A 12,130-nucleotide genomic window follows, 5' to 3' on the forward strand; every position below is an offset into this window, starting at 1 on the left:
CATTTCTACCCAAAGTCATCTCTGCTGCTCTGTCACATAATAAAAACCAAACCAACTTTTGGAGAAGCCATTCAATTTTCACAAAATATCTGTCCATACATTAAAAAAAACAATGATTATTTGACCAACATAAAACTTTTACATTCATTTTATACTTTTTTTTTTTTAAATACAAAAATTTACACTATAACAAATGTAAAAGTGTATGATAGTATCGTTATTAAAAAAAATAACGAAAATGAAACGCTAACCAACATTTTATAATACTATCCTTTCCCTATATTTTACCACCTTTCTTCCTTTAAAATACAAAAATTCTCTTTTTATAGAATCATTTTACTTTTATAAAAAGTTGTCAAAATAATAATAAGAAGTGTGAAATAACCATTTTGAAAAAATATAGCAGTAGTTGTCGAACAACTAACTGATCAAAAGAAAAAGAAAAACATTGAATCCATTGAAGAGTCAACAATTTACACAATAATTATGACTCTAAATTTATATCGCTAATAGCTGCAGAAACTAACTAAGGGACATACACCATATCCTCTTTTCATGATAATAAAAAATAAATAAAACTAAAAATTAAATATTATAATAAGAAATATTATTAAAAGTTATATAAAATTTTAATATAAAAGCGATCATAAAAATTAAATATTTTTTATTAAATTTATACTTTTATAATATTAAAAAGACTAAAATCATATTTAATATTTACAAAAATTATGGGTAGGGTATTAATTATTTAATCATTTATTTTCCAATTTTATGTAATTTATTTTTACTATAAAGACATGTAATTGAGATTGAGTTTTTAATTTACACTTTTTTTCCTTGTAAAGAATAATGGGTTTCGTATAATTTTATTATTAAATATTTTGTATAGCCTTAAAAAAATCGTATATATATTATATAAATTCAAATAAATTGTCTTCAACTTTACTGTCAAACTACACTTAAAAAGATTTAACCATTACTCAAATGAAACAAGGTGTTTCAAAGTGAACAAACCAAGAACAACAAATAACTTCTTATATATCATCTTCACTCTTGCACGTTAACCAAATAAAATTTTCTGGTTTTACAGCTCCATGTAACAAGTTGGTACATTAAAAGGTTAGGAAAAGCTTTTCCAACGTTTACTTTCTCCATTGAGGAGTTGTAAAAGAGCATAACGAATGTGCTGTCTAAGATGAGCACCGCTAGATCTTTCTTCCATATCGTGTCCTTATTTCAGAGGGAAATTTTGCAATTTTGAGCAACCACTGAGACAAAGTTTCTTTAGGAATTTAATCTCAGAAAGGTCAAATGGAAATATTTTGAGGGAAGAACACTTCGAGAGATCTATGAAACAGAGCTTCTTGAGACTTTGAAAGTTTAAGGACACACCTCCAATGAGTTGTATATGCAATTCATCATATTCTTCTTAGCTATTATTAGCCACTTCGTTTTCTCTATCATATCTCTCAATTATCACATCTAAGTCTTACGTCATAAGATCAAATTATAATATATAAATAAATTACAAAACTCACGCTACAAATCGATTTTATCGATTAAGTTAGTCTCAAAAGTCCACCTTCTAATACATCGAAACTTCATTTGCCTAAAACGGGGTATTAAGAAAGTGCCTGGTCGATTCTCTAGTTTCACATAAGGAATCCTGGTTGAAAACATTTCAAGATTCCAACACGAGAAAAGAAGAATGAAACCTGGTGACATGGATACAATATTGTTGGGAACAATTACACTTTTGCGATTATAACATCTATCTAAACGTAAACAACTAAGCTTGCTGAGTAATATGGAAGAGTGAACTTTATATTATATGCATGTATCAACGGTTTACCTTTATTTATCTTTATCTCGTCTCTCTTCTTCTTTCTAATAAAAGTATATTGTAAAAATTTAAATGAGAATGACATCACTCTTATAAGAACAAACTGACAAAGTGAGTTAAAATTGAACCTTATTGTATGTTAATGTTAAGTGATGCAGATACATAATTTATTATAGGTTATATTGAAGTTATATGATAATAAAAAAAGTTAGATTAATTACGTTTAAGTCTTTAATAAATTTAAATTTATTTAATTATGTGAGTATTCAAATTTTTTTTATATTTTCTAATTAAGATATTAAATTTATATATTTTACTTGTTTAATTTTTCAATTAATTATATGATATGAATGTTATTTTGCTTATATGTCAACATATTAATAAATAAAATTAATAAAAACTTCACTAAAATATTTAAATTTATAATACCACTTAAATTCAAGTATAATTGACATAAATGAACAATAAATAAACTTATATAAGACATTAAAATAAATTTTTTAATCAAAATTTTGAGGTAATAGATTTGAGTTCTTATATGTTTTCTATCTTATTTATTTCTATACAATATAAATTTTAATGATATTCAAAGTGTGTTTATGAATTTCATGTTAACTCTCATTATATTTTAAACTTAAATATAGTTTTATTCTTCATGATTTTACGTATGTATAATTTTAATTTTTATGTATATTTAATATACATATATAGATTTTAAGTCTCTAAAATCAAACAATTTTAATTCATTAAATAGGCAATGTGAGTGATAAACATGTAGCATATTTTAGTAATTAAATTGCTTATGAACATTAAACTAAAAATGCTTAATTTTAAAAAATTCAAAATTAAATTTATAATCAATTTTTAGACTAAAATTTTACATTTAGAATTATAGAAACTAAAAATAAATTTAAGCCAAAATTTTAATATTTCACTTTGAATAATTTATGTATTTTTCACAATTTTTATTACGACATTCTTAATGTTATTAAATATAACACATTCATGAAACTATCAAGACTAAAATATTAAACCTAAATTTTTAATATTTTATTTTGAGTCATTTTATATATTTCTCAAATTTTCTAACAATGTTCTTAAAATGTATTAAACATAATAGGTACTTGTCGTAGAATTGGAAATTCGGAGTGTCAAAACAAACATTTTCCATTTACGAATTACCCTTTCAACTGCAGCTCTTAAAGATTTCATAATGTATGAAAGCCAAATATGCTAAAGAAGTTAATGAAGCCCATACATTAAGGTTTCAACAAAATGCAAATTTGGGACAACGAAGCAACTCAACTTACAACGACATCAAACTATATCTAATAATAACTTAGAAATCTTGTCAGCTACGGAACGAACCCACCTGTAAAATGCCATTGAAAATGTAATAAAAAACAAATAAATTAAAAATGAAAAATTCATAATAAAAGTTGAACGTTTTGAAAGTTGTAATTAACAAGTATTGGTTATAAGCCACACTCACCAACGGAATACCAATTAGCAGAAGAGCAAGAGACTAGCCCACTAAGTAGTTTTCTGCCTTCCTCTTCCTATCTTCCTTTGTTTACCTTGAAGATTCTGCAACATTGCTTTCGCTGCTATAAAGAGGGCACATTCCGCATTCTTTTATTGTCACAAAGGAGACGTAATCTGACCACTCAAACTCAAAGTTATAATCGATCTCAAAAGTGAAGCTGCGAGCATCACAGAGCCTAAGGTTCATGCTGCTCCCCCTTAGGCTCTCCAAGTTAAATTTCCACATAAATATGTGATCTTTATCAAGGACTCTGTGACTATAACGCCCTGGGAAATAGTTATCTAACACATTACTATTTGGAATTATCTGTGTGCCATCATCATCACATTCAAATGTTAGGCTGTAAACAAAAGAACTGTATCTGCTATTAATATCATTCGTATCTAACACTCCAAAAACCACACACAAAGCGAAACCAATGAGCCTGCCATCGCTGCAGAAACTTAAATCTTCATTTATAGTCACTGAAGGTCCTTCGCTACGAAAAGGAAACCAATGAGGAATTGCACTCGCTGGAAAACAGAAGAACACAGACGTATATGCATCGTGGGTCATCCTGAGCCTTGCATCCTCCTCAATGTTAGCACGAGCACCTAAATCCAGTTGTTGGGCATTGGTCAAATGAAATATGAAGACATCCTCCTTTGAATCTGAGAGGTTTCGATTTGACATCACTCTTCTAATTGATGTGCAATCCAATGCCACCAGTTGTTTTAGAAACAGTGGAATCTGTGGGATGCATTCAAGATTTTTGCAGTCGCTTAAATCAAGTAATATCATGCTTGAAAGATGAGCAATGCTTTCAGGAAGGTTCACGATTCCGCTCTCACTCAGTGACAGTTCCATTAATGACCAGAGGCTACCAATGTGCGTTGGGATTTCTGTTAATTTGGCACACCCCGAACAATCAAGTTTACAGAGATGTTTTAGATTAACAATGGAGTTTGGGAGTGATTCGAGATCCCTGCATTTGTTGAGCTGCAGGGATCGAAGATTAACCAAATTGTCAAATGAGGAAGGCAGATATTTGATAGCCGTTTCTGTTAAATTTATATGAGTAAAAGTTTGTGTCGGCTCCGTGATCTCTGGGAAGGTCCTCAACTTAAAGCAACCACACAAATCAAGGTTCCTCAACTTCAATTTGAAAATGGTGTTTGGAAAACTTTGAAGTAATTCACAGTAGGTAAGGTCTAACTTGCATAGTCTGGTGAGGCTTCCAATGGAAGATGGAATAATCTCAAGATTCCTGCAATCCCGCAAACTCAGTTGTTGAAGCCCTACCAAACGCCACAAGGATGAAGGTAGTGCCTGTATGGCTGTGTCGTCTAAGATTAGAACCGCCAAATTTTCCATCGTATCCTCAATCTCTGGGAAATATTCCAATTTTGAGCAACCACTGAGATAAAGTTCCTTTAGGAATTTCATCTCAGAAAGGTCAAATGGAAATATTGTAAGGGAAGAACAGTTCGAGAGATCTAAGAAACAGAGCTCCTTGGGACTTCGAAAATTTAAGGACACACCTTCAAAGAGTTGTTCCGACATTTCATCATATAGGTATATATTATTATTAGTCACTTCTTTTTCTTCATCCGCTTCCCAATAAGTAATGGAGAAAATTCTACTGTAATACGATCTTGAGGGATTTTCACTTGTAGCCGAGTGCGCCTCTATGGAATGCCCACGTTGCAATTGACGCCCCAGTTTCACATGAGGGAATATTGGACCAATTAATGATGACGATGGTGGAGAATAAGATATTGGGGTTTGACTGGTTGAAAACATTTCAAGATTCGAACAACATGAAAGATTAATGGATCCTGGTGATCTAGATAGAATATTGCTGGGAACAGTTACACTATTGAGATTATAACATCTATCTAAACGTAAAGAAGTGAGCTTGGTGAGTAATATGGAAGAGTGAACTTTAATCAACTTTGGACAATGACTGAGAATTATTTCTTCAATATTTGGTGACTGGGAAAGGTCTGGTATTCTAGTAAGTTTCTCAGAATAACTCAGGTCGAGCCTTTTCAACTTCGGTAAACTCTGCCACAAAAAGAAAATGAATCAGGTAATAAAGAAAAACTAAAATGAAGCTTATCTATTTTTCTTCAATTATAAACTCCTACTTACATTATGTGTTGAGTTTACGTTGAACAAATAAAATTATAGTGGCTATAAATTTGACATTTATTATAAAAATTCACAAAATTCAACATGTTTTCTTTCCTATCTAAAATTACATTCTAATTATTTCAACCTGATTAAAGTAATTTATAATAGATGACAATGTGGAAATACTTTATATCATGCATGTGTTAGAATAATTACCCTGTGTATCATCATTAAACCTACTTAAGGTAGTGTGTCTAGTATTTATAATAATAATACCTAGGTATGCACCTAAGTGTCTAAGGGCAAACTTATAATCTTTTCATGTACTTTTGTATTAGATTTTTTTATAGATAGAACGAGAGTGAGAGGGATCTTTCAATCAGAGCAAGTTGATCCCGCTCTGATTTCTGTCTTGTTGCATTTGTCTGATGTCGCTCGTCGTTGTCCGTATCTGTCCGGTGACATTTTTCATTGTCTGGGGTTGTCCAGTCCCTATTTGCAGTTGTCAATTGCAGTTTGAAGCTCTTCAACACTGTTGGCCACTGTTCTCCACTGTTTTCTCGTTGTTTGCCACTGTCGGTTGCCGTTTGTCGTCACAGTTTCGTCCAGCGACCATTAGATCTGGTTCGCCTCTCCACACGACGGCAAACCCTGCCGGTGCCAGAGTCCTGTTCTCCTTCACCTGCCATGAGCAACATCTTTCGTCGCAAACAAGCGTGTGTTGCTCACGCGCCGCCATTTGCTTGCCGGAACACCACCGAGCCACCTCCATAGTTGTTGCCAATCTCTCTTCTCTCCAGTGTGCCCCTCAGAACCTCGTTCTGTTAGCATCCAGAAGCAACCCTTGCGATAGTTACCTAGGGTTTTGTGGCTTCTTCTTTTGCTTCTTTAACCCTTGATCAGAAATGGCGTATGGAAGTGCCCTTTCATTTTTCGAAAGTGCCTCCATCACTTCCTGGTCAAGGTCATTACGATCACCTTGAGCAAGATGGCAGCCATGTACCTGGTGACAAGCATATTTTCAATTGTGTGCTTTGCTATGACAATCAATGGAAGCCAAACTTCTGATATCTCTTAGAGCTTTCAAAACTTGTCACTCTTTATGGAAGAAAGCTCAAAATATCTATGCTAATGATATTCAATGTCTCTATGATATGACAAACAAGCTTGCATGTCTCAAAATGGTAGACCATGATGGTTTCCTTCATGATTGAAGCTCAAGCAGCTGTGGAAGAGCTGAGAATGTTCTTGGAAGTCAAATATTTATAAGACATCAAGAAGAAGCTTAACAAATATTACATGGTGATGATCCTCTGTGCTTTACAAGCAAACTTTGATCATATCAAAGATAAACTACTGATCAGTCATGAGTTCCCATCCATGGAAACCCTGACCACACGTCTTTTTCGTGTCTCGGTGCCTTAATCACAGGAAGCTCATGAACCAATTGAACCATTATTCATGGTTGCCACGTGGAAGAGGAGGACGTGGAGGTCGGAGGCGTCTGCAGTGCATATACAGTAAAAGGATGGGTCATACCCAAGAAAACTGTTACTCCTTGCATGGTTTTTTCTCAAAAACAACTAAAATCTCTAAGGCTGCAACTGTCTCTACCAATTTCAAATTCATTGAGGAAGAGTATCAAGAGTATTTGTGATTAAATTCTAATAGCTTGACATACACATTACATTCTCCAAGTACATCCACAACTTGCATTTCTATATCCATGGAATGTCAAAATTCATGGATAATTGACTCAAGTGCTTCTGATCACATCTTTGGCAATACCCCTTGTTCTCAACCCTTTCCTTTAAATAAAAATCTCATTTCATCACCCTTACAAATGGCTCCAAAACTTTCTCAAAGGGAGTTGGTCAAGTCTCCCTATCTCCTTCTCTATATTTGAAATATGTCCTTTTTGTCCCTAATTGTCCCTTCAATTTAATTTTCTTAAGACAACTAACCAAAATGATGAATTGTTTAATAACTTTCGATTCAAAATCTTTTGTTATACAAGAGTGCAGCTCAGAGAGACAAATTTGAGAAGGATATGAAGCCGGAGGATTATACCTTTTTGGATCTCGTCCACAGGTGACGCGTGAGGAACATGTGCCGAAGACTAGTCGGAGAGAAGTGGCGCATGAAGGAGCGTGCAGAGGTTTCTAAGGAGGCGACCACTAGGGTTGGGTCATGCTTCTCAAGGCGAACCTAACCCTTAACTTTGCCTGACAAATGGAGACAACAGATGGCGGCGACGGCGGCGGAAAGTGACAGCGACACACTAGGTCTGGCTCTTGATACCATGTTAGAAAACTAACTGATACATTTTATTCATTTATATCTCTTACAAGGTTTTGGTATATATTGTATGTGATTCCATTGATGACCGTTATGAGTGTGACTTTATGTGCATTTGGTCCTTTTATGGGTGTGTTTTGTCCTTTTATGGGTGTGTTTTGACCCTTTTATGAGCATGGGGAGAGAGATATCTAAGGTTGTATTATGACCGAAATATTAGATACAAAACTCATTGTAGAAAAAAGATGTATTATGCATCAATGGTGATATAATCACAAAAATTAAAGTAGAAGTGGTGAGAGGTTGAAGAAGGTTTGGTTATGAAGTTATCATAGGTGGAAAAAACTATTTTGACATAAAAAATTGGGAATGAATTTTCCAAAATATATACTTATGATAGGTGATGTACATTTATATTTAAATAATTTTAAGAATTTAAATTTACAATAAGATAATTCTTTTTAGTAATTTATCTAGTAGTTATAAGCAAGAATGATTATATTAAATAAGGGCGTTTCAAATAATACAAAAAGAAAAAAAAATAACATTTCGATATCTTTTATACATTAGAATAGATTACCCACACACAAATATCTCTTATAAAGTAAAAAAACAAGCACTCTGTCCAGATACCTCACACATAATATGGATAGACAATACAATCATGGACCATAAAATGAAATGCATCAAATAAATGCATGTTCTACATATTTGATTTATAATTATCTTTAGCATTCTAAATATGATTGTAATGATATATGCATATTGAGTGGGTCTAATAAAAGAAGTATAAAAACAAAATAATGTGAAGTAAAGGAATTGCTAATGAAAACATGTAGATATATAGTATAGAAAAATACTTAAGTTTAGAACATAAAGGAATATAGATAACTTTAAAAACCTGATCTTCTTCCCAAAGTTGTTCAAGATGGCAGTATGGCATTACGAGTCTCACTAGATTTTTTGGGCAAAAGTCTGGTGGTAAAGATCTTTGAGGGAAACTTTTCCAAGAAAGAATCTTTAAAGAGTCTGGTAGACTTACAAGAGATGATGCAAGAGACACTTTGGATTCCCGTAGAATTCCAATACGAAAATAATCATCGAGTATAAGCATCCTAAGATTATCCATCTTTTGGAAAGTTTGTCCATGTACTATAACTTCTTTTATTTCTGCCAAATCTAGTAAGATACACTGAATTGCATCTGACCCCTAAAAGTAAATCAATGTAATTAGAAAATAAATAAACATGAAATATTCTATAATGTTTAGTAACAACTAAGTTGTTTGCAATTTAAGAAAAGTAAATCGATGTAACTCTTTTAATTGAGTGACAATGGAACATACCTTGTTCTTTTTTAAAACCTCAAGAATCTCGTCAGCCTTAAACAATCGACTGCATTTTTCAGGATATTGAGGGCACTGACGAACAATTTCTTGACCCATTTCTTGTATTAGATCATGCATTTCAATTCTACCATTAACGATAGATATTAGACATCTATCTTTGAGAACATCCATTCCAATTTTAGAAGAAAAACCACAGTCGTCTAATCTTTCTATTACCAGGCTCTCTTCGTATCCCCTATTAAAGCAAGCGATGTCAAGAAATATATTCTTTTCCTCGTCATCAAGCCCATCATAACTTAATTTTAATACATTAAAAATTTTAAGATGTTGGCTTTTTTTCAACTTTTGCAACTGACTTTCCCATGCTTCTCTTGTTCTTCCGTAAAGTAATGAGCCCAAAATTTGGAGAACTAATGGAATTCCTTTTGCATATCTCAACACCTCTTCTGCCAAGTCCATGTACGTTGTTTCTTGTGAAGAGTTTTGTTTAAAAGCATGTAAACTAAAAAGTTTCAGAGAATCAGGAAAATTCAACTCCTTAACTTCGTAGATGTCATCAGCTCCAGCATTCTTTAACACTTGTTTGTCTCTACTGGTTATAATGATTCTACTGCCTTGTCCAAAACTATCACACCTTCCTAGCAATTGTTTAAGTTGAACCGAATCAGTAACATCATCAAGAATGATGAGAATCCTCATTCCTTTGAGGGATGGTACTTCATTTAGAAGCTCGGGCATATATTTTTTTCTGACAGCGTCTATTCCATCTCTTTTTATTTTTTCTTGAGTGTCTAAAACAAGGCTTCTGGAATCAAATTGCATTGTAAATGTGTGATATATTTGTTCAGAAATTGTAGTTTTTCCTATTCCTCCCATGCCCCAAATTCCTATGATCCGAATATCTGATGACTCAAAATGCATCAATAACTGAATGCTTTCAATATGTTTTTCAATGCCGATAGTTCCTGGATTATAACTAATGGAATAAAGATTCAATTTTCTCATAATATCTTCCACAATTCCTTCAACAAGTGTGTTTTCTGACCTGACAGATAATTTGAAAAATAAAGTTTTAGTAAAGACAAAGCTAAACTAAACTAAAGAAAAATTCAGAAGAGTGAACATCATTGAAGAGATGTTCAAAGTAGACATATTTTCATATATTAGCTTGGTTGGTTTAAAAATTGCAAATCAAGATCGCAAAAGTTCTACAGTAACTGTTTATGACTTTTGTTACTGCAAAAGAGACTTGTACAAAGTTAAACTATAACAAAGTGATATGATCAAATGCATGACCGATTAAGAGAAACGAAAAAAAAGAAACACTTGAACTATGACGAGATCAACAGATTTTAGTAAATGAAAAGAGATTCTGAATATCTGAAAAGTGGACGTAAGAAATATAATGACCTGATAACGTTTGAATCCCAACCGGAGAGTCCAGCAGCTTCGGTTAGAGCATCCTTCCATCCTTGCACTTTCTCCATGTCGTCCTTAAACAGCTGTTCATGCTCTTCGAATGCTTCTTTGTATCTTTCTTCCTGCTTCCTGACAGTTGATGGATCCACTTTGTAGAAAACCGGTATCACGTCCCTTCCATATCTCTTCTTGCAGTTCAGTATCATAGTCAGTTCCTTCAAGCACCACGTGGAAGATGCATAGTTTTCGGAGAAAACCAGGACATAGATCTTTGATTCTTCTATCGCAGTTTGGAGTGCAAGCGAAATTTCTTCGCCCTTTTGTGCTCTCTCATCAATATATGCTTTGATGCGTTTCCTTTGCAGTGCTGCATAAAGGTGACTGATGAAGTTTTTACGCGTGTCTTCTCCTCTGAAGCTGAGAAACACATGATAGCTGGTGGTAGAAGTAGAGACTGGAAATGATGAAGAACTTCCTAACATTGGAATGAATTAGAAAGATGATGAAGATCTAGTGGGAATGATGAAGATCTATGAAGAACTCTGTTTTCTCTGCAACTATCCTCTCTGAAAGTATCTGTCGCGTGTTGTTTGTTCTGGTCAGCCACGTCAATACGGCAATAACTTAAGCTATTAAGTCAATTAAGGCTCAACAATTTACAGAATATTTATGGATTCTAAATTTAGATAACTTTAGGGACATATGTCTACTAAAAATTATTATAAAAAAATTGCGTAATATGATAATTATTAAGATAAAAATACTATTAAAATGACATATTATTATAATTATTAAAATAAAAAATATTACTAAAAATTATATAAAAGTTGTCGAAAAAATTAATATAAAAAACAGTCCTAAAGTAAATATTTTTATTAAATTTATACTATTATAATGGTAAAAACATTTAACATAATAGTTTTTTTTTTAAATAGTTTTTCATCAAAAATAATAATAAAATAGATTGTAGTAAAATCGATAACCAAATATGCATATTTAAAAAATAGTTAAAAATATTCTTTGCTAATAATTGTAAATCATCGTCGTTATTATTATTATAATAATAATAATACTACTAATAATAATTATAATAATAATTATTATATTATTATAATAATAATTATTATTATTATTATTTACTTTCACAAATATTCAACATCAAACATCCCAAAAATACATCCACACCATTAATCACACCCAGCATGTTTATATAATTAACTTAAAATATAGTGTAACCCACGTACCAAACTAAACATTCTGACGACATTGGAGACCGGACGATTTCTCACTACCCAAAGAACAGGACCGAACGTTACATAATAAGTATGACTGAAAAAGGTGATCGAACACTTATACGAACCGACCACTAAAAGATACCGAGTACAACATAACTGAGTCCTAGTAGAAAGTCAATTACTAACACAATACTGAACTCTTAAAACAAAGCACCACCTCAGACCGGACACTCTGGACTTAAGTAAAACACTCAAATATAACTAATCATTAAATTATCCGAACACTAGAATGATATCTAATACTAGAACTAGACCGATTACTAGAG

At 32.4% G+C, this 12,130-nt stretch overlaps 1 protein-coding gene across 3 annotated transcripts; it reads right to left on the minus strand.

Moving 5' to 3' along the window:
• Positions 1-3,034: 3,034 nt before the first annotated feature.
• Positions 3,035-11,193, minus strand: LOC128197784 (disease resistance protein RPV1-like). 3 transcript variants are annotated; one of them, XM_052880560.1, is made up of 5 exons: positions 10,561-11,193; positions 9,148-10,195; positions 8,845-9,012; positions 3,336-5,435; positions 3,035-3,215 (listed from the first exon to the last, which is right to left on the minus strand). In XM_052880560.1, the coding sequence occupies exons 1-4, from the start codon at positions 11,049-11,051 to the stop codon at positions 3,417-3,419; spliced, it is 3,726 nt and encodes a 1,241-aa protein (XP_052736520.1). In that variant the 5' UTR covers positions 11,052-11,193; the 3' UTR covers positions 3,035-3,215; positions 3,336-3,416. The 3 variants fall into 3 exon arrangements, with proteins under 3 accessions (XP_052736520.1, XP_052736517.1, XP_052736523.1); XM_052880557.1 differs by having other exon boundaries at positions 8,704-9,012; XM_052880563.1 differs by lacking the exon at positions 8,845-9,012.
• Between the last annotated feature and the right edge of the window lie 937 nt (positions 11,194-12,130).

This window comes from Vigna angularis, chromosome 1, assembly GCF_016808095.1.
Source record: "Vigna angularis cultivar LongXiaoDou No.4 chromosome 1, ASM1680809v1, whole genome shotgun sequence".
NCBI classification, from domain to species: Eukaryota; Viridiplantae; Streptophyta; class Magnoliopsida; order Fabales; family Fabaceae; genus Vigna; species Vigna angularis.